Below are 22,500 nucleotides of genomic sequence, written 5' to 3' on the forward strand. Positions count from 1 at the left end.
GGATTTGGTAGATTGAAACTGAAAGATGCCCATCCTATATATATATATATATGTGTGTGTGTGTGTGTGTCCGTGTGTGTCCGTGTGTGTGTGTGTCCGTGTTTGTCCCTCACCACCACTTGACAATCAGTGTTAGTGTGTTTAAGTCAGTCCTTGTTACTTAATAGTTCAATAGTAGAGACCGACAGAGTAACTACCAGGCTTAACAAAAAAAGTACTTGGATCAATTCATTAGACTAAAAACTCTTCAAAGAGGTGCTCCAGCATGGCCACAGTCTAATGACTGAAACAAGTGAAAGATAAAAGTTGTCGTGTGATAAACACAACCTCACACGATACTCAACAAAACTAGCATTGCCATCTCAGTTGGCCAATTACAATTATCAAATGTGCAGAGTGTACATCAGCTCTCCTACCCTCCTGAAAAGCCATCCTTATAATTCTGAAGTTTTAACTGTTTTATTCATCAATTCTCTTTTTCTTTTTCTCTCCCTCTTTTTTTTTTTTTTTTTTTTTTTTTTTTTTTTTTTTGGTTTCCTTTTATTTGTAGACAAATAACAAAGGAACCAACACAGCACAAGATCTGGACTGCACGAAGACGAATGGCAGACTGGACAATGAATTAGTAACCAAGCATGACATGATCAGCTACCAGTCTCCAGATGGTCGCATAAACAATCGTCTGCCTCCCATAAATGGTGAGATTTTGCCATTCATTTAAAATCAAGAAAACAAAGATGTCATACATGCAAGCATAACATACACACACACACACACACACACACACACATACAATGTTCTTGCTGCCCTATATGCTGAGCAGTACAGAAGGAGCTAAAAAAACAAAAAAATATTTGTGTGTTTGTGTATATATATATATATACATACATACATATACACATATTCACACACACTCTCAAACATGCGCATATATATACACACTCACTCACTCACTCTCATGTACATATATATATGTGTGTGTATATATATATATATATATATATATATATATATATATATATATATATATATATATATACACACAATACCTGGGACATGGATTTGGCACATGGAAACTGCAAGAAGCTTGTTGTGTGTGTGTGTGTGTGTGCGTGCATACATGCAACATTTATGTCCATGAATGTTGATCTTCCACATTTATCAGCATTTGAATGAAGCAGTGATGATGTTGACATTCTATGATGTTAACATTATAGATTGGTTGCACTGCACTTTTAAAGGTGTCTTGAATAAAATGGGTGAGGGTTGATGACAGGAAGAGCATCCAGCCAGGGGCAGTCTTAGGTGCATTGGTTTCATCAGGGTTTATATCGAAAGCTAATAATCAAATTTCTGATACACATGTGAAATGACCTTGGAAAGTAACCGTGGGGTTAAACTTCAAACAAAGTAAAATCTGGCAATGTGATTTCGTCTGCTATGACATGATTCATAAGATTTCTCAAAACCTACGACACTGTGCCACTGTCATTTTTAAAAATTTTTGTTTCAGAAATGAGATCAGAAATGATTTAGGAATGTTACTGCTCCAAGCTAAATATGAAGGACTGATAAGGAAATATAAACAATATTTGATGAAAATGAGAGGAAACTGGCATGCAATTGGGGTGTCAGTTTAATGATTGAAAGAAAAGCTGTGCCTTATACAGTACATACATACATACATATATACACATGTGTGTGTGTATATATATATACACATCTATACATATGTATACACACACACATATTATATGTATATCTTCATTATCTTATATACAATGTATGTATATTGGTAATAATGATAAGTTTAGTCAGAAGAAATTAATGAATTGTCCCTTGTTTATCTTCAAATTTTTTGAAAGAAATGAAATGAAATAAAATAAGTTCTATTGTTGTAGAGGCACAAACATTCTTAAATGTAATAATGTGAATGTTTTATTTTAATTTGTTTCATTTTCTTTCCTGGAAAATTTGGAAGACCTTCTGTCCTTGTATATAATTAAACTTTGGAACAGTTCTTTCATTTTTTTCTAACTAACCTTCTTATTACCAATATATTATTCTTAACTGAGGAAGGTGTTATGTAAGAGATTTTTTTCTGTATTGCATAACGACCTGAAACAAGTGTATTAAATGCATTAAAAATATCAATATTTGGTCTGACTTTATCATGTGTTATATGACTCTAAGCCTTTACAAGCTAGCCTGTCCTTATTTGCTTACATGAATACTCAAAGAAGGATTTGGAGTGGTTTGTTCTACTGGACCTGGGTTGAAAAAGTTTGAAGTGCATTGCTTTTAAGCATAAAACAAAATATGTGTGTACATTGAATGCAGAGGATGTGTGAAGACTAGAAATAAATAAAGCAAGCATGCTCTACCAGTTGTGTAATATTAAGTGCATGAGCAATGTGGTACTAATGAGCTGAGAGAAAAACTAAATGTGAGAGGGATCAGACATTGTGGGGAAGAGAGGAGACTGTTGACATGTAATATGAATGGATGATGATAGACCAGATTGGGAGATCCAAATAGAAGGAAACTGTGGAAGAGGGAGACAAAGGAAGGTATGGGCTGAGGTGGTGAAGTTGATGACATGACAGGATGTCAACCCTTCTCACAAAGGAGATAACAAAAGATTGCAGCAAGTAGAGAGATGTTGTTTTGGAGAAGATCCATCCAACTCCTGCAAGCATGGCAACACAGATGTAAAAAGAAAATTATGAGATTATATATGTATTTATATGTACTTGTTTACTGATTTGTGTGTGTGTGTGTATGTATGTGTGTGTATGTATATGTATATATATTTATATGTATATATATATATATAGATGTATATGTATGTATATATCTATATGTATGTATATGTATGTGTATGTATATGTATATATGTATGTGATTATATTTGTATATATGTGTATATATATGTATGTACGTTTATATATATATATGTACGTATATATATATATATATATATATATATATATATATATATATATATATATATATATGAATGTATATATATATATATATATATATATGAATGTATATATATATATATATATATGAATGTATATATATATAGATAGATAGATAGATATATACACAGACACACACACATTACACACATACATGCACATATATATATAGATACACACATGCACAATTATATGTATATATTTACTCACATTTATATGAAAATGGTAATGTCTAATGTATGCAGTATTTTTCTGAATTTGCTATAATCTTTATATTTGACTATCAAACTAAATTCAATTGATCTTGTATATTTCTTTCTCCTATATAACCGACAGATGGTTGTATGTATAGTTCAATTTACTTGTTCTTCTAATTTTGCTCGTATTTTGGTTTTTTAAATTTTTATTTTTTCTGTCATTTTTTTGTTTCCTTTTCATCTTCGTCTCTTGTCCATCTTTTATTGATTCCCAGTTAGTTTTTCTTCACCGTCTCTGCTTAAAGATAATTGGAAATATTTGATTCTCCATTAAACATGTCATCACTGCTTGAGATAGAATTATAATGTATTTAAATGTGTGTGTGTATATATATATATATATATATATATAAACAAAAGTAAATGAGTATATGCATATATACGTACAGGTATGTGCATACCGACATCCACCTGTATGTATAGGTGCATATCTGGGTACAGGACATTGCACACAAACGTAGACGAGAACACACGAGCCACATAGAGAACATTCTACTTCTTCAGCTACCCACGTTTTAACACCGGCGTTTCGACACATACATATATGTGTGAGTGTGTATTTATAAGTGTTTATATACATACACATACATACAAGTGTGTAATTATATAACTGTATAAACACAATATATATAAAATATGAAATATTTATTATATATATATATATATATATATATATATACACACATATGTACACACAAACACACAATATATTTACATATACATATGTGTATAATATATTTTTTTGTGTGTGTGTATATATATATATATATATATATATATATATATATATGTGTGTGTGTGTGTGTATATATATATATATATATATATATATATATATATATATATATACACATACACACATTCACCCTAACTCTGTTGAAACAAACTAACTCTTGTTATGCTTGCTCTACTTTTGTATATCTATGTACTGCATATTGAAACAGCCACTAACCACTAGCCAGTCGTATATAATGCACACACACACACACACACACACATTTTCATATTCATAAATAAATACACCATGTATATGGCTGACATTTATAATAATCATGGAATATTTTCATTGCATTAAATACCCTTAAGTTAACCATGATCTATACATAATTAAGGATAAAATTATTAAAAATTAATGATTTTATCAGTGGCCAGCATATAATAAGAACTGTATGGGTAAAAATCAATATATAAATATGTAATTATATAGATATAATTAAGGGCACTGAAGGTACAGCAACCACGTGCTAGAGATAGACTGTCAAACAACTGTAAACCACTTTGAATTTGTACTCCATTAGCACAAGGTTGAATTCAAGGAAGATGGATAAAAAAAAATGATTTCATAAAATTATTATGGTTAACCTTACTGACGAAGGTAGAGTATTTATTACTAAACCAGAAATCTGAAGATATAGGGTTAAACATAATGATTTTACGAAATCTTTTTTATCCATTTTCCTCGAATTCAACTTTGTGCTAATGAAGTGCAAGTTAAAGGTGGTTTATATTTGTTTGACATCTATCTCTAGCATGTAGGTGCTGTTCCTTCAGTGCCCTTAATTATAATCGCCAAAACAACGCCAGATCATATATTCAAAATAAATGGAAGTGGAGAGACAAGTTACTGAAGAGAGTGCAAGAGTGCAATGAAATAATTTAACAAAAAACTATATAAATTAATAAAGGACTGAACCAGTGCGTGTGTTTATTACCAGCATAATGCCTCTCCCAAGGTTTAATTGTATATATATATATATATATACATATATAACTTCATTTTTACTAAGTACTAACATATTTACTAAAATGGTCCATAGAAATATCCTGAGCTAGGAATGATCTTTGTCAGCACAAACCAGAGTCCAACTCTAGGAAGGCCTGATTTAGTATTTTAAAGTAAAGCGGTCAACTGTTGAATTCACTTTCTAAAAGAAACTCTAAAACTGACCCCTTTGCATTTTACAGGGTCTCACTCTTTCATACATTTTAACACTGCATTGTTTACTCCTTCCATTTTAATTTGCTGCCGAAATCAATTTGGTATAAAAGCAGACTCAGATATGGTTGTGTAGTTTTGGGATCAATTTCACTGCATGGAACCTTTGGCAGGTATCTTCTGCTGTAGTCCTGAACCAGCCAAAGTCTTGTTGGTAGATGTGGTAGATAGAAACTGAAAGAAGTCCTCATGTATTGTATGTGTATTTGTCTCCTTGTCTTGACATTACTTGAGAGTTGTAAATGTATTGCTGTCATGAGCAGTGTCATTGATAAGCCCTAGTTGATTGGTCTGGGGAAAGAGGTAACTATTTGGCCCCACCATTCAGTTTGCTCATTTGTAATAATTGTGGCTGGAGAAAACAGCATGCAAGGAAAGAGATCCCAAAGAATATAGTTCTGGATTGGAAAGAGCTGTTTGTGAAAGAAATATAGAAATAGAGATAATGTAGGATTCATGTGAGGTAGTCAGCCACTTAGCTTTAATTGGAATGCTGTGGAATCAGACAGTTGATAGGAGCAGACTGTTGGCCACAGTTGAGGCTGTAATGAATACTCAGAAAGTGTGGACACCATAATCATCATTTGCTGCTGAGGTGTTGAGTTCATGTTCAGAGTTTCAGTGCGAATACAAGTTCACATGCGGTCCTTGGTCTCATGCATGCATACTTTGGGATAGTGTGGTCCATAGCAGCTCGTCTTTCTATTAATTATCAATTGTCGCAGATGGTTCACTGAACAAGTCACAGACAGTTATCAGAGCAGACATAGCCTGTGTGTATTTGTATATATATGAAACAATGCATTGTAAATAAATTACAAGAAAATATATACATATACTGAGTGTGCGACCGGACAGGGAGACAGACACAGAAGGTCCCTAATTCTTCATCAGTTATCGACCAAATGGTAAAACTCAGTTTTGCACCATTAATGATAAGACTGAGAACTTGCCATGCTGGCAGTGCCCGTGAAAGCCATGGAGAATATAGGGCTTCAAGCAAACAAAACAACAAAGTGGACATACAAAAGTAATAAAAAAAATAAGACGATGGACAAAGGTGAAATAAATAAGAAATGAGCAGAATACAGCCTTAGGGCCAAAAAGACTGGAATGGTGGGTAATACATGTGTGTATGTATGTGTCTTCATCTGTGTGTGTGTGTGTGTGTGTATATATATATATGTATATATATTTATATATATATATGATAATTGTTCTTTATCTGAAGAGTTTCTAATAGGAAATTAAATATTTATGATTCCTATTAGCAAATGATACACGTATAATGGGGAATAAATAATACCGAAAGATTTCCATTTTCCTATTTTATTATGTATATATCATCATCATCATCATCATTTAATGTCCATTGTCCATGCTGGCATGGGTTGGATGGTTTGAGTATGGCTGGTAAGCTGGAGGGCTGCACCAGACTCCAGTCTGATTTGGCATGGTTTCTACAGCTGAATGCCCTTCCTAACGCCAACCACTTCAAGAGTGTAATAGGTTGAATATTAGAATATTTTGGCCTGACATGGCCAGTTTAGATGCCAAAGGGTTGATCAGATGGGTTGGCAGCTGCACAGTTAATAAGAGCAGAGAATGTTGCAGCAGTGTTAGAAGGGATAAAGAAGAAGGTTTGTGATGTCTTTATGGGCCGACATTTGTAGTGTTGGTGAGTGAATGAATGGCTGCTTATTTAGAGAGACGACTGTATTTTGCAAGTTGATTAGTGCATGGCTGTGTGTGCTGGTATGGATGTCTAAGCAAATAAAATGTCCTTGATATAAGAGCAGTCCTTCAAGTATCTTGCATAGGGTCAGCTATTCAGAGCAGAACACATTGTATCTTTAACAAAAAAAAAAAACAAAAAAAAGTTTTAATTGGTGTGTCTGTTTAAAACTGGTTTTTCATTACTACAGAAACAATTATCTTTCAGTAAAAGTCGTTGCCTATATTTTAATTTTTTAATTATTATTTTTGTTTGTCTTTTTGGTCTGTTTGTTGGTGGAATGAGTCTGGATATTGTTGGAAAGTCAGTATTTATTGAATTTGGTTTCAAACACAGCATGATTAATCTAACATTGTGGTTCTGTGGTTTAGTATTTTGCTGGTAGGAACACGAGAGAAAGAAAGTGTAAAAAGAAAAACCAGATCTTTGTGTATATGTGTGTTCATATACATATGTGTATACATACATACATACACATATATATGAACATATGTGTGTATATATGTGTATGTCTGTATACGTATATGTTTTAAATGTCAACCAGATATTGATGAAGATATTAATTCAGGACCATCACTTTCCTTAACAGACTATAATTACTAGTTTTCTGAATGCCATTAAACCAGAAATGTCATTGTCTACTTGAGAGAAATAAGTGACAATTCTTCATTCTATTAGGAACATTATGGAGTACAACTAATGTCTCTCTCTCTTTCCCTCTCTGTCTCTAATGCCTTGTATAACCCAGATTCTTTAATTCTAAGCTGTTGAATGACACTTCAGGGAACATACAGAGCCAAATTGTTGAATAACACCAGAACAGCCCTGTTCAAACAGAACTCTAATGAAAAGGTATTGTGGACATCCTGTCTTTACTTGGACATTTTAGATTTGGGACTACATTGTCCAATGTGTCCTTTCCTGTTTTAAGGTAGTAAGATATGAATTTGCGTAGGAATTGGCTGCTATTTCTGGAAGGTTGAGCAACCATGTAGAGATCCTACAGTTATCTCAAAATGGCCAATTTTATAGAGCACCAGAAGGGTTGGTAGATAGTGGTACTAACATTTTGTCTTAAAATAGTTAGGCCCTTCAAACTTCAAGTAGGTGCAAAGGATGCAACAGCCATGTTTATAGGGCACCTGAAGTGTTGGTTGTCAATGTCCTAGATATTTTACTTTCAGCAGTTGATCCCATCAAACATGAAGTAGGTGCAAATGTACGCCCTTCACTTCCTATGGAGTAAAAGCCATCAACAACTTTGCTCTACTGTTCTGAACTCAGGTTGTCTTTTCTGCTTCTCTCTGGAGAAGGATGTTGTCATGAGATTTGGTAGCAGCAAGTCTCCTCAAATCCCAAAAGTCTTTCTTTGGATTTTTTGCAGAATACAGGATTACACATTTCTGCAGGTCAACTGTGCAAGTCTCAATATATTTCAGTCCCTTATATAGCAGTTTGGTTGTTGTTACTATTATTATTATTATTCACTGAGGTTGACCTTACTTTTTGTTCTTTCGGGGTCAATAAAATAAGTACCAGCTAAACACTGGGGTCAATGTAATCGACTCATCCCCTCTCTCAAAATTGCTGCCCTTGTGGAAAAATTTGAAACCATTATTATTATTATTATTATTATTAAGGCAATGAGCTGGCAGAATCATTACCAAGCCAGCAAAATGCTGAGTGGCATTTTGTCTGTCTTCATGTTCTAAGTTCAAATTCTGCCGAGGTTGACTTTACCTTTTGTCCTTTTGGGGTCAATAAAATAAGTACCAGTTGAGTACTGGGATCAATGTAATCAACTTAAATCCCCTCCCCCAAAATTTCAGGCCTTTAATAGAAAGGATTATTATAATTATTATTATTATTAAGGTGATGAACCAGCAGAATTGTTAGCACACTGGGCAAAATACTTAGCAGCATTTCATCCATCTTTATGGTCTGAGTTCAAATTCTGCCATGGTTGACTTTTCCTTTCATCCCCTTGTGGGTCGATAAAATAAGTACCAGTCGAACACTAGGGTTGATGTAATCTACTTACCTGCTTTCCGAAATTGCTGGCCTTGTGCCAAAATTTGAAATTGTTATTATTATTAAATATGTCTTTTCTGTATCAACATTATGCTGTTTGAATTTTATGTAACTATTGTTGTTGTAGTTGTGGCTTTATTTTTCTGTGTTACCCCACCAATACAATTCTGGGAAGTTTTGAGATAAATGTATACATTTCATCATGTCATTTATCAGATGTAATCTCTTTGCTGTTTCTCATCATTGTAACCTGTCTAACCCACTGTATTAATATATTATTATTATTATCATTATTATTATTAGATTCATTCCGCTGAGGTCAACTTTGCCTTTCTTCCCTTCGGGGTCGATAAATTAAGTGCCAGTTGAACACTGGAGTCGATGTAATTGACTAGTCCCCTTCCCACACATTTGAGGCCTTTTGCCTCCAGTAGAAAGGATTATTATTATTATTGAGTGAGAGAGCAGCACATTCCGTCAAAGTGACACTGGGGTACAAATATACGAAGCCCAATATATCATGAGTACCCATCTGATAAGGGTACATCAAGCACATGCACCACAAACTTATGTGCATGACACAGTAATCTTATATCAAGATAAATAGACCATGACCTTGCAGGTGGGGCCCACTTAGAATTTTCTTGAGTAGCCCATCCTGCTCGAAAGCTCCCTGAATAAGGTTTGTTTAAGGATGATGAACGAAACACTCGTGTTTCCAGAGGTGAGTTATTCAAACCCCAAAGACTTCCTCTCAGCACATGTCTGTGATGTTTCCCCCACTATGCCTGTTTGTGAACAGAGATGCACATATTATCAGCCACCAAGGGACATGTTCAACTGGTGAAGGTAAAGCAAATCTGTGGTCTTGAGCAGAATATTTGCTGTAGCCAATCTTTTATACCAAGACAAAACAATGTACATGATAACACTTCCAATCAGTTAAGATGGAAAGCCATGGGAGCCAGTGCCTGGTACTGCGTCAAGGCATTTATTATTATTATTATTATTATTATTATTATTATTATTATTATTATTATTATTATTATTATTATTATCATTATTATTATTATTATGGATTAGCAGAATCATTTGTGCTGGAAGAATTGTCTTGCAATATTTCGTGTGAATTTTTATGTTCTGAGTTCAAATCCTTCTGAGGTCAACTGTGCCTTTTATTCCTCTCGGATTAGTAAAATAAAGTACCAGTCAAATACTAGGGTGGATGATATCAAACTAACCCCTTCCTCTTGAAATTACTAGCCTTGTAACTAAACAGTTGTCATCATCATCCTCATTTATTGTTTGCTAAAATGATTTGTTTTTGGCTTCTCTACTCCATATGAAGACTTTTTTTCTCTCTTTCCTCAGTGGTTACTATAGCAACACATTAGTACGTAATTAATTAAGATACCAAAAATAACATCAACAGATAATCAAGATTATTAGAATATAGTGTTTTCTCCTCTCTTTTGTTCGCTCTTGCCCCCCACTCTCTATATGTTTTGTAACGATAATTAGTTTGATGTTGCTTACTAAGATAAGGGTTTTTTTTTATAAGATAGCCAGAAGAGGAAGGGTCGGCCCCCAAACTTTTTTCAGATTGAGTGTTATGTGATTGATGGTCTGCTTAACCCTTGTCTGACCATATTTCTACTGAACTAGACTGCCTTTCTTCCAATAAATTTAGAATGTAATGGAAGATTTAGTGAAGTAACTTTGCCATTATTAAGTTGATGTTGGAATCAAATCAACATGAAATTTTGATAGATTCTAATTTAGATCATTATAAAACTGGAAGTTTGTAGCATAGAACCAGGGCAGTCTCAGATAGGTTGGCATCAAAAGGGTTAAACATGCCAAGCTGTATCAGCCTTTGCCATTCCCTTGGATAACATCTACGGTGTGGAGGGGGGGGGGAAGCTGGTATGCATGGATGACTGCTGGTCTTCCATAAACAATCTTGCCTGACCTTGTGGCCTGGGGAAGAACTTCTGGGTGCAATACCATGGTCATTCATGACTGAAAGGGGTCTTTACCCTTTAATCCATGGTGCCCATGAGAGAGAGAGAGAGAGAGCATGCTGGGGTTTGAACCTTTGTCAGTTTATCAAACGATTTTCTTTTGGATTTGGTTTAGTGGGGGTGCATCTGTTTCTTTGTTTGTCAAGCAAAAGCATTAGCACTGTAGATATGAACAGTATTACAGGATGTGCCTTTTGCTATTTTAGTTGAGGGTTATTAACTCTGATCATGGCTGAAGTGTTTCCTGCTTCTAAAGTGGAATCCTGATGTTTCCAATGTTATTTTGGCAGTGTTTTATATATACATGTGTGTGTGTGTGTGTGTGTGTGTGTGTGGTGCTGATAGCTTTCTATTTGATTTGAAGAAAAATATGCTATGAAAATAACGAGATAACATGTAACACCCAGCTTGTTTATTTTATTTTATTGCGACAATAAAGCTTCCTCTCTCACTCGCTCTTTACATATGCATACATACATACATACATACATATATATATATGTATATATATGTATATATATGTATATATATATTTACAAAAAGATTTTGCAAAAAATTCTTGATACAGTCGCAACATTTGAAGAAAGATTTCCTTAAAATAAACGTTAATTATATAACAGAAAAAAAACTTCAAACAAAACTTTACAAAAGATTCATGTCATTCTGTCATTTGAAGAAAACCTTTCTTTAAATATATATATATATAAGCATACTCATTCATATATACATATGTATCATTTTGCTATTTATTAAAATTATATATAATTATGCTCAAATACATACACATATATGTATTTTTATATTTTTTAACTATATGTATAAATTTATTTATACATACACACACACGTATATATATATATATATATATATATATATATATATATATATATATATAAATGTATGTATATGAAAATAAATTCCAAGGACATATTCATGTTTATCATTTACATTTGCTTTTATTGATTGTGAATTCGAATAAAAAAAAAAAGTCAATTGTTTTACTAATTTTCATGTTTCCTGTTTATTTGTTTTCTGTATTTACTTATTTGTTTGTTTATTTATATATTGATAAATCAACATTCCAATGTATGTACATTATTTACAATTTGCTAAATCTGTGAGAATTTTTGTATTAAATTTATTTACTTTGTTGAGTAATCTAAGTTTTTTTTTTTTTGCTATATGTATATAAACTCATCCCACACTTCCACATGCATTTTCAATTCAATTGATTGATAATTATGTATAATAAAAGTTGATTAAATATGCAAAACACACACTAATGCACACATGCATTCTCAAATTATAAGCCACATCCAAAAAATACAATAGGATCCACAGGTTTGTTAAATGCAGTGCTTTATCATACTCGAGAAACACTCCAACATCAACTAGAGAGATCCTTGTGACACACTGATGCATCGAAAAGACTGATAGCTTCTCTAAGCATGCATGGTACATACAATGACACATTCATTCGTAATATATTCTAGCAGATTTGAATGTGAATATGTTAATTCCTGTTGTATTTCATCTTTACAGAACATCTTCTCCTTTCAGGCAGTCTGTATTGACAACACACTCAACATCATTAATACAAGGAGACTTTGAGATACCAGTGTTTCAACCTGGTTGTGTCTCTTCAGTCAAAGATACTCCAGATCAAATAAATCTAAACAAGAATGGTAGCTTTTGTTTATAGAATTCAGTACACAAATTCTTTGTTGATGTGTTCCAAGCCGATAATAGAATGTGTGCCTGGAGGACAGTGAGAATCAGAACAATGACCTACTGTTAATAATTGGTTTGAAAAGTCAATCTAAGTAATTATCTCCATACACTGCTCTAAGCCATAGTGGTCTATCTCTGAAATTTCCGAAAGTATCCTGTATCTGCCTTCTTTCCTGGCCCCAAACAATCCACACTTTATGGGACAGTTGTTGCAACCAAGGCATTTAAAATCTCAGATTGATTGGTCAGCAGGAGTTATCTCATTTGATTTCTTGTCGTGGACAATATCACACGCCTTAAGAATTTGTGTGTGTCTGTATGTATATGTGTATGTTTGAAGCTGATGATTCATTCCATCATTACTCTGTTTCTCGCTATGTACGATCCTTCAGGTGGAAAAATAATGATGGTTATTGAATACCTGTTCTCTTGCTTGTACACCCAAAATGTGTATGGTGTATAACATGTTTTATAAATGTTTATCAATTCATAGTATTTACAGACCTCAACTATTACTTTAAAAGGGTCAAATTTGTTTGTGTGACAAGCAAAATTAGAAAATATATTGGGTTGAGGAATAATTCATGAATGCTTTTTTGCAAATTTAAAAATACACTCAGAAATAAAACATTGACAGAATGTTTTAATGAAGTAGCTGTATGCTGTCAACTTAATGTGACAGTCTCCTGAAGGGAACAATATTACTGTTGGTTAGACTTAGGACGCTGCACCGCTTCCTGTCGGCCTTGACACATTTCCTGTGTCCTTATGTAAACATAAGGACAGAGGAAATGTGTCAAGGCCGGTTTTGTCCACTTGACATTCCATGTTAATGATCTGAAAATACACACAAAATCAATAAAATGAAAAATCAAAACATACTATCTTGTAGAGCCAAAAATTCATTTTTAAATAACTTTAAAACGTTTTGCCAATGTGTTTTATTTCTACGTACATTTTTAAATTTGTAAAAAACGCTCATGAATTATTCCTCAACCCAATATTTACTGAATTTTCTGTCCTTTGATGATATTTAGGACCCACCCTGAGTGTGTGTGTGTCTAAATGAAGCTTATACTGATGGTAAATGCAAAGGAGGACTAAATTTTTTTATTAACTGGCATAGGTTATTCAAATTGTACATGTTGATAGAGAAGCCTTCTTCTATACAAAGGTCCTTCACAACATAGTCTCTGTCAAAAGTGATGCATTTGTGCTATCAATTTACATGTGCATTGTTGTATCTGTTTCACAGCTACTTCTATCTTGTCTTTGTCATCAGATCATTGTCCTCCAAGGACTGTCTTTCATTAGTCTGAACAGGTGAATGTTGGAAGACACCAGGTCTAGTCTTTATGGTGGATGGGAGACTATTTATCAGCCCAATTTGCTGAATCTTTATCAGCCCAATTTGCTGGATTTTTCAGATTCCTGTTTGGTCTCTTCCTCTGTCTTCTCTATGCTTTTTGAGTGTCTCAATGTACAACTTGTTCATTGTGTAACCATGTTCCAAAAACAGACAATGACTCCCTTGTCAGCCCCCAAAACAGCATGACTTTCCATGATGATCACTAGCTCTTGAACATTTTAGGCCTTAGATATGGGTGTGATGCGGCCACATTTTGTCTTCTGTCACCAGATTGAGGAAACTAAATCTGGTCTTTATCGGGTTCAAATACTTGCAGCTAATCAGAGCATATTTCCACCCTTACTAGGAGCCCATCTTAGCACACACTTTCCAATACCTAGTCTTCTGCCATCTTCTGTAATACATTGACTGCAGTCCACCTGTGCAGCTAGCTCATGGATAGTGTCTTGTCTGTCTGCATGAATCACTTTGTGCACTTGCTGGCGATTCATGTCATTAGTTGCAGCTGATGATCTCCCTCTGCACAGTTTGTCTTCAGATGCTGGTTTCCATCTGCTAAGACTTCATTTCCAGATCATAAAGATACAGCCACATTTCATTTCCTGTCACCCATTTGAGGAAAATAAACCTCGTCTTCATTTGGGAAAATAAACCCCATCTTCCCTGGAAATCTGATCAGAGCAGTTTTCCATCCTTCTCTTCTTCAAACCCGATGTCATCTGCTGAGGTACCCCACTTGGCACACACATTCTGATACCTAGAGTCTTCCACCATCTATAATGTATTGGCTACAGTCCAGTTGTACAGCAAGCTCATGGACAGTGACTTGTCTGTCTGCACGAATCACGTCATCCATTCACTGGTGATTCATGTCAGTAGTCACAGCTGATGACCTCCCGTTGCATAGTTTGTCTTCAAATGCTGATTTCCCTGTTTTTAAGCTTCACCCATCTTCTCACATGACTCTTATCAATGGTGTCATCTCTTACCAACTTGTAGCTTTCTGTAAATGTCTGATGACAGCCTGTGCCCCTCCTTCATCAAGATCTCAGTGATTGCAAATTGCTTCTGCTTGGAACCCGTTATATGCAGGGAGGAGATCTCTCTATCAACATGTGCAATTTGAACAACTTATATCAGTTTATAGAGATGTTATGCCTACTTTCATATTAGTTTCAGTAGAGTTCTTGTATAGATGCTGATTGGTACATTTTGTCAGATGATGGCTGTGTCGCAAGAGACATCTGCATGTCAGATCATCATGATACATGCTTTCACAGCAGTTGAGTGTCCAGTTATAAACTAGCACGAGGGGACTACCGGAAACTACTTCAGTCACTGGTTGAATTAGTTTCAAGCTATAGACTTTTCCTGATAAACAGCTACCCACAAGTCTGTAGGGCTATAGGACTTTTCTCTTAGGTAATTTTGCTATGAACCCAGACACAAACCTGAATATTTCTATGCCCTTGTGCAAACATAAACACACACACACACACACACACACAATCTCTCTCTATCTCTCTCTCTCACACACACATACACACACATGCATGCAGTGTCATTTAGATGAAAATCTGTTTTGCACACCTTCATACATAGACCTGGCTGGTCACACACACACACACACACACACACACACACACACACACACACACACACACACACACACACACGATATAGACATAGTTTTGGGTAAACTTCAGATTTGTCCATGTTCTCTTCTCTTTTCTTTCTCTCTCTCTCTCTTTTTTTTATACCAATATATAAATTTTTTTCTTCTTCCACCAAACTCTGCCCATCTGTTTAAAACACTAACTGTTTGGGTCCTTCAGGTACAAAGAATTTCTTGTGGGATATGACCCTTAACCAACTGAAGTTGAAGGGTAAGTCACCCTCACCCCAGTGTTGTGTTTCAATACCCTTTGTTGCCAGGTTTCTTTAGTTGGAATGTTTTTTATCATTTTGCTTTGTAAAAACTATGTTACTATATTATTTCTAGCCCCTGCCCCCGTTTGTTAATCTCCTTTTGTTTGTTTTTTTTTTCTCTCCCCACCAACCCTAGACTCCACTACAAATTACACTGCACATTTTTTTTCGGCTATTTTGTGAATTAAAAATTTTTTTTTCCTGCTCCTTGCATGTATATTGTCTTCTTGTTGTCGATGTTGTTATCTCATTGCTATTACAATAGAGTTTTCATTTTTGTTCATTTCTGTTTTATTTTATTCATTTATTTTTGGATATTTATGAAGAAACCACCCAAAAGCCTATCCTACATGGTAGTTGTATGTAGTCAAGGGATCAGAGTAAAGTCTCAGAATTTCAGATCTGCTCAGGTCATGGTTTCAAACCATGGTAAAGTCATTACGCTCTGAGGAAAGTCATGTAATTCTATTTGCAATACAACATGGTTGAAAATAGGTCCCAATCTTAACCCCCTAAATTACAATTCGATATGAAGAACACAAGGTTGTACAAACAAACATTCACCCCAACTTGTCGTGAATCCCATCAAGGTTAACTTTGTGTTCAATCCTTTCTGGTTTGATTAAATAAAGAACCAGTTGGGGGGAGGGGTCATTGGATTAGTGACAGTAGTAATGTGTTGGATGAAGTAGTTTTATTCCAGTATTTGTTCCAGCTCATTGCATTCTCATTCTGAACTGTTGTGTGGTAAACTTCATCCATTACCCAGATTAACACTACCACCTGGTCCTTGGGTACTTTTAATGGAGTTCAATCTGTTGGCAAACATTTAGGCCAGATTAATGATTTGAAGATAATATCCTTCCACTTATCAATCTGAGAAGCCCTGAAAAAGATAAAGGGGTATTAGGTGCTGCCCTTTTGTGTCTGATTGAACAGTAACAAAAACAACTTTTTGACCCTTGTTTAAAATAAATAAATGTTATTTCCAAACTGGCACATCATAAAAATGTTAGATGTGAAACCCCTAAAAACAGGCTTTGGTTGACATGAAATTCATTAGTTCTATTGTTTTGTTTCTTCATCTACAAATTAAAAAATGCGAGAACATAATCATGGTTATTTACTAATGTTTGTTGTGTTTCTTGTTCTTTTATTGTTGACTAACGGAATAAAATATCCCTTTAAACTAGGTATGTTATTTGCTAGCAGAATAAACCCTATCTTCAAACTAGTCCTGTATCTTTTTTAACTAGTTGTTCTGTTATTTGCTAGCAAAATAAAATATAGCTTTAAACTAGTTCCGTTATTCTCTAATAGAATACAATATTCCTTAAAATTAGTTATTCTGTTATTCACTAATGGAACAGAATATGTTTTTTTAACTAGTCCTGTTATTCACAGCTCCTGTCTGATGTACCACAGTTCTTGGAATATTGGGATAATTAGCAGATTAGTATACAACCAAGAGAAATGACTGTTCTGTTTGTTGACCTCCTGCATTAAGGATGTGCAATGATCTCTGTTGGTCTTTGCAGCAGCACATAATAACATCCTAGTAGCTTCAATGCATCCAATACTTATGGCCCAAATATATAATGATTTGTTCTCTTGGAATTATGTTATAATGTCATCTGCAAGAAGGATAGTTTACTTTAAACTTCACTTATTTATTTTAATGTGCTTCTCTTCTCCCGTTTGTGTTTCAGTTCTTATTAAACTTTTGTAACTTGCTTTAGATTAAATGTATTAAGAGTCTGACCTTAATTAGGGTTACAGAAATTGGCTGCTCCATTTTTGATGTTTGCTGCTGTTTCTCCTTCGTTGCTGATGATTTTTGCTTTACTTCCAAGAGATGATGTCTTGATGAAATATCTCACTTTAAGCCTCTTCGTAATTTAAAACACTTGAAAATTACTTTCATCTGCTTATTTGTTAATATATATATAACGTTTTATTGATTATATCTACATAGTGTGTGTATATGTGTTTTTGTATGTCATGCTCAATATAAACATATGAGAAGTATGCGGAGTAGAGCTTCATGTGTGTGTAGATAGATAGAAAATGCGAGTAAAACACAAATTTGGTATTCCTTTATTTCATCTGTTACACATGTTTCTGCGTTCGATAATCAATGAAGGCAAATTATAAATGTGGTTTATAATTAGCGTTTGAGCATACTGAATGTGTCACTGGACGGGGTTGAAATCTGTATATAAGGAAGTTGTATGTCTACTCACATCAAACTGCCAAGCTACTGAATCTTTGTTTATGTGGGGTTCAAACTGTGTCACTGCTACCCATGTGAATACATACCATATACATATGTATATATGTATATATATGTGTGTGTGTTTATGTATAAAATATGAGAGACTATCTCTGTACAATTTCTGACTACCAAATTTCACTTACATGGTATTAGTTAAGCCATGCAGTGCAATGAAACTTGAAGTCATTTGGCTGTGAAGTGAAAACTGCTTAAGCACTCAGCCATGCACATATAAATATACATAGGGGTTCCTATGTGTGCAGTTAGACATATGACCCCTACTGGTGATTTTAGACCTCCATGTAGAGTATCATCATCCAGTTTTCTTTCAGTAGAGTGACATAATTATTACTGTACCTAGCAGCATTATTGGGTTGGATATTCAGAGAAAATATAGGAGGAAATATGACGAACACAACATGCAGTTTATAACATTTATACCATATGTTCTCTGTGCATATTTTGTCATTGTGCCCTTTTGCATCCTCTACAGTGGGTGGTCATACTGCTTATGAATGCAGATCCATAACAGTTCTTCAGAGGAGCACTGCATTACATTATGTGGAAACAGAACTCCCTGAAGAACTGTTGTAGATCTGCATCGAAATACGATATGGATATCCACTACAGAGGGTTCCAATAGTCACCATGGCAAAGCATGCACAGGGAACAAATAGCATAAACTGCATGTTGTGTTTATCATGTTTTTCATATATATACACACATGCACACACACCTTAAAAGGTTGTTTGTTATGGCCAGTCAGAGAGTGAGCATTGGTTTTGCAAGAACCTTATAAGTGCAAAACCAATGGTCATTCTCTGACTGCCGGCTATAACCAGCAACCTTTTAAGTATTACTGCTCTTGAGTTTTAGAATGTGCTTCTATACAGATTTATGAACTACTGACCGAGATATATATATATATATATATATATATATATATATATATATATGTGTATATATATATGTATGTATGTACATGTGTATATATGTACATATATGTGTGTATATATATATATATATATATATATATATATATATATATATGTATGTATATAGATATAGACATAGTTGTGTTACATTAGGTTGTTTAGTTACTTTACCAGTGTATGATTGAAACCAAACAATGAGTTATGTTCATGCTGTGTACTATATCTTATACTATATACTACTCTTCTACTGCTTCCTGCCAGAGTTGCGTACCACCATTATCACAATCATTACTAAGTTTTTAATTCACTTTGTAGCTGCACAGCTTTTGTATGTATATATATATATATATATATATATATATATATATATATATATATATATATATCCATTTATAAATTTGTTGCATGTAACCTTATGAAATCCAACATATATCACTGCATATAGACTACATTTATACAAATGTCTTGATTATATACCTTCGACTCTTTGCCTGTCCAAAGCATTTTCATAAGTTTATCCAAAATGTCCAAATTTGTTTTCAGACTTTTAGTTTGCCCTTCTTTCATACATGCTGAGCAATATAAGGCTTTCCTTTCACAAATCCCAACTTAAATCCAGTCATTGAAAAAAAAAAAGAAATTAAGAATGTGTATCCTCTTTGATGCATAGATGCCATGGAAATATGTCCTGTTTATTATATGTGATGCACAAAACAGGCAAAGGGTTCATAACAATGGAATTTGTATTGTTTTGTTTATAACAATTCTTTTTATTTCATTTAATGTATTTGTTCTTTTGGATTGTTCATCTCCCAATTGTGTGTGTGTGTATTTTTTTTTGTTGTTGTTGTTGCTGTTGTTGTCCAGTAACTGGCCATGCTGTGACCACTACTTCAGATCTTTCATCTTCAATCTGGTGACAGGATCATCCATGCCTTTTCTTCTCTTTCCTGCCCTCCTAAATCCCAAAGTAATTTGATGCACATTTTTATGATTATGTCCTGTATGTGATAAATCACATATGGGATATTGGATATCAGATATCGTTAGGAAACACCACATTACAATAAACAGATGGCTTAAATGGTGGAACAATTCATTTTAAAACTGTATCAAGGAAATACCTAATATATAGTGATTATATGTAATATATGAATATTTGTGTGTGTGAGTATATATATATATATATATATATATATATATATATATATATATATATATATATATAGTATGTTTGTATGTATATGCAAAGGAATGACTGCTTGATTAAAAAGCTCACTTTACAATGATGTGCTTTCAATTTCAGTCTAGTTTCACAAGTATCTTCTTCTTTAGTCCCAGGCTGACTAATGCCTTGTTGAGTGAGTTTGGTAGATGAAAACTGTGTGGAAGACCATCATGTGTGTATCTGTGTAAGCTCTTCCCAACGTTTGACAACTGGTGTATGTTTGTTTATGTTCCTATAATTTAGCAGTTTGGCAAAAGTGACTGATGGAATAAGTACCAGACTTTAAAAAAAATAAATACCAGACGCTTAAAGAATAAGTACAGGGATTGATTTGTTTGACTAAAAACCCTTCAAGGTAGTGCCCCAGTATGGCTGCTGTCCAATGACTGGAGCAAGTGAAAGATAAAATATGTAAAGATTAGGTATGTTTTCTTTCCGTTTCCATTTGGCTCTGCATTTTGTTGCTGAGTTCTCACCGTGTTTCTTTCACACCTGTCTCTGCAAAACTGGAGTAGTTGATGTATGTCAAGTAAATACCTGGCTGACAAATCCTACACAAGACATGTATTCGTAGAAGATAAATCAAGGAATGAAAATTTGGTACAGATAGAAAAACTAGAGGTTAATAGTCTCAAATGATTTCAGCCTATTCAAAATTCTCTCTCTCTCTTTCTCTCTCTCTCTCTCTCTCTCTCTCTCCACACACATGCATACATACACATACATAGTTTACTGTTCTGTTAAGGAATGATCAACAAAAAAAGAACTCTATCCAATGAGAGATAAATATCATTTAATATACAGAGTGTAAAGATACAAGTTTAAGTTTCTTGCTTTGGAGACATGGGTCTAGGCAGGTTTTCATAACATGCCTTGTTTCTCATATGATGTATTGGTAACAAATTGACCAGGTCTTTAGAACATGAGCTAGGTTTCCTATGGTATTCATTTCAGCTATTAGCACTCTGAGTTGAAATATCACTGAAGTGAAATTTACCTTTCAGCCTTTCTATGTTGATAAATACAATGCCAGTCTGTTGATTCCAGAGTTGATTCTTTTGTGTGTGTGTGTGTGTGTGTGTGTGTGTGTGTGTGTGTGTGTGTGTGTGTGTGTGTGTGTGTGTGTATATATATCAAAAGGTAATAATGTTAATGTCTGATCATAGAGTGTCCAATGGTTTTGCATCCACGAAAGCTGTAACTTCACGGATGTTTCATCAGACTGTACATTTGTTATTTAATTAATTTACTTTTTTTGTTCATACAGTTAGTCTTAAATATTGTAGTATTATGTAATGTATAACTCATCTTGTATTATCTCAGATACTGAAGGATGCCATTTGTAAAAACTAGTTGATTTTGCTAAAGAGAAGTTGATTTTACTAATAGCTTGTTGATCTTGCTAAAGGCTGATTGATCTTGCGAAAGGCTGGTTGATCTGGTTAAAGGCTGGTTGATCTGGTTAAAGGCTGGTTGATTTTGCGAAAGGCTGGTTGATTTTGCGAAAGGCTGGTTCTTCTTGCAAAATGCTGGTTGATTCTAGCTAAAGGCTGACTGATCTTTCTTAGCACTTGTTGATGTTGCTAAAAACTGGTTGAACATGATAAAAACTAGTTGATCTTGCTTAAGACTTGACCTCGTTAAAAATGTTCTAATATCTCAACTACCACTTGAACTAATTTGCCTATCGCTCAGGGAGTAACCTATGTGTTTCAAGTCTGTACCTGTAAAATAGATTATCACTTTATGTACACAGTTTACAATGATCCCAATTTCCTAAGTTCACTTTACACAACAATCTAATCTTACACCCTTCTTCCTATTACAAAAATAATTTGTTTTCATTATAAATGATTCTCTACCTTAGAAACATTCCACATCTCAAATGTGCATGCTTTGTAATATTTCTGCACAAGTAAATTATATATATATATATATATATATATATATATATATATATATATATATATATATATATATTCTTTAAATGGATTTAGGATCTGTTT

General features: G+C 34.0%; 1 protein-coding gene across 13 annotated transcripts in view; it reads left to right on the forward strand.

Annotated features, from left to right (window-relative positions):
* LOC106880938 (palmitoyltransferase ZDHHC9) overlaps positions 1–22,500 on the forward strand; it is a 169,219-nt gene that overhangs the window by 125,934 nt on the left and 20,785 nt on the right. For 8 of the 13 annotated variants that reach the window (XM_089339432.1, XM_089339442.1, XM_089339434.1 and 5 more), the window contains exons 9-10: positions 551–698; positions 15,963–16,013. In XM_089339432.1, the coding sequence (XP_089195558.1) occupies positions 551–698; positions 15,963–16,013 (199 nt within the window). The remainder of the gene's footprint in view (positions 1–550; positions 699–15,962; positions 16,014–22,500) is intronic. The other 5 variants (XM_089339438.1, XM_089339435.1, XM_089339437.1 and 2 more) reach the window with 1 other exon arrangement.

This window comes from Octopus bimaculoides, chromosome 21 (genome assembly GCF_046866305.1).
Source record: "Octopus bimaculoides isolate indiv1 chromosome 21, ASM4686630v1, whole genome shotgun sequence".
NCBI classification, from domain to species: Eukaryota; Metazoa; Mollusca; class Cephalopoda; order Octopoda; family Octopodidae; genus Octopus; species Octopus bimaculoides.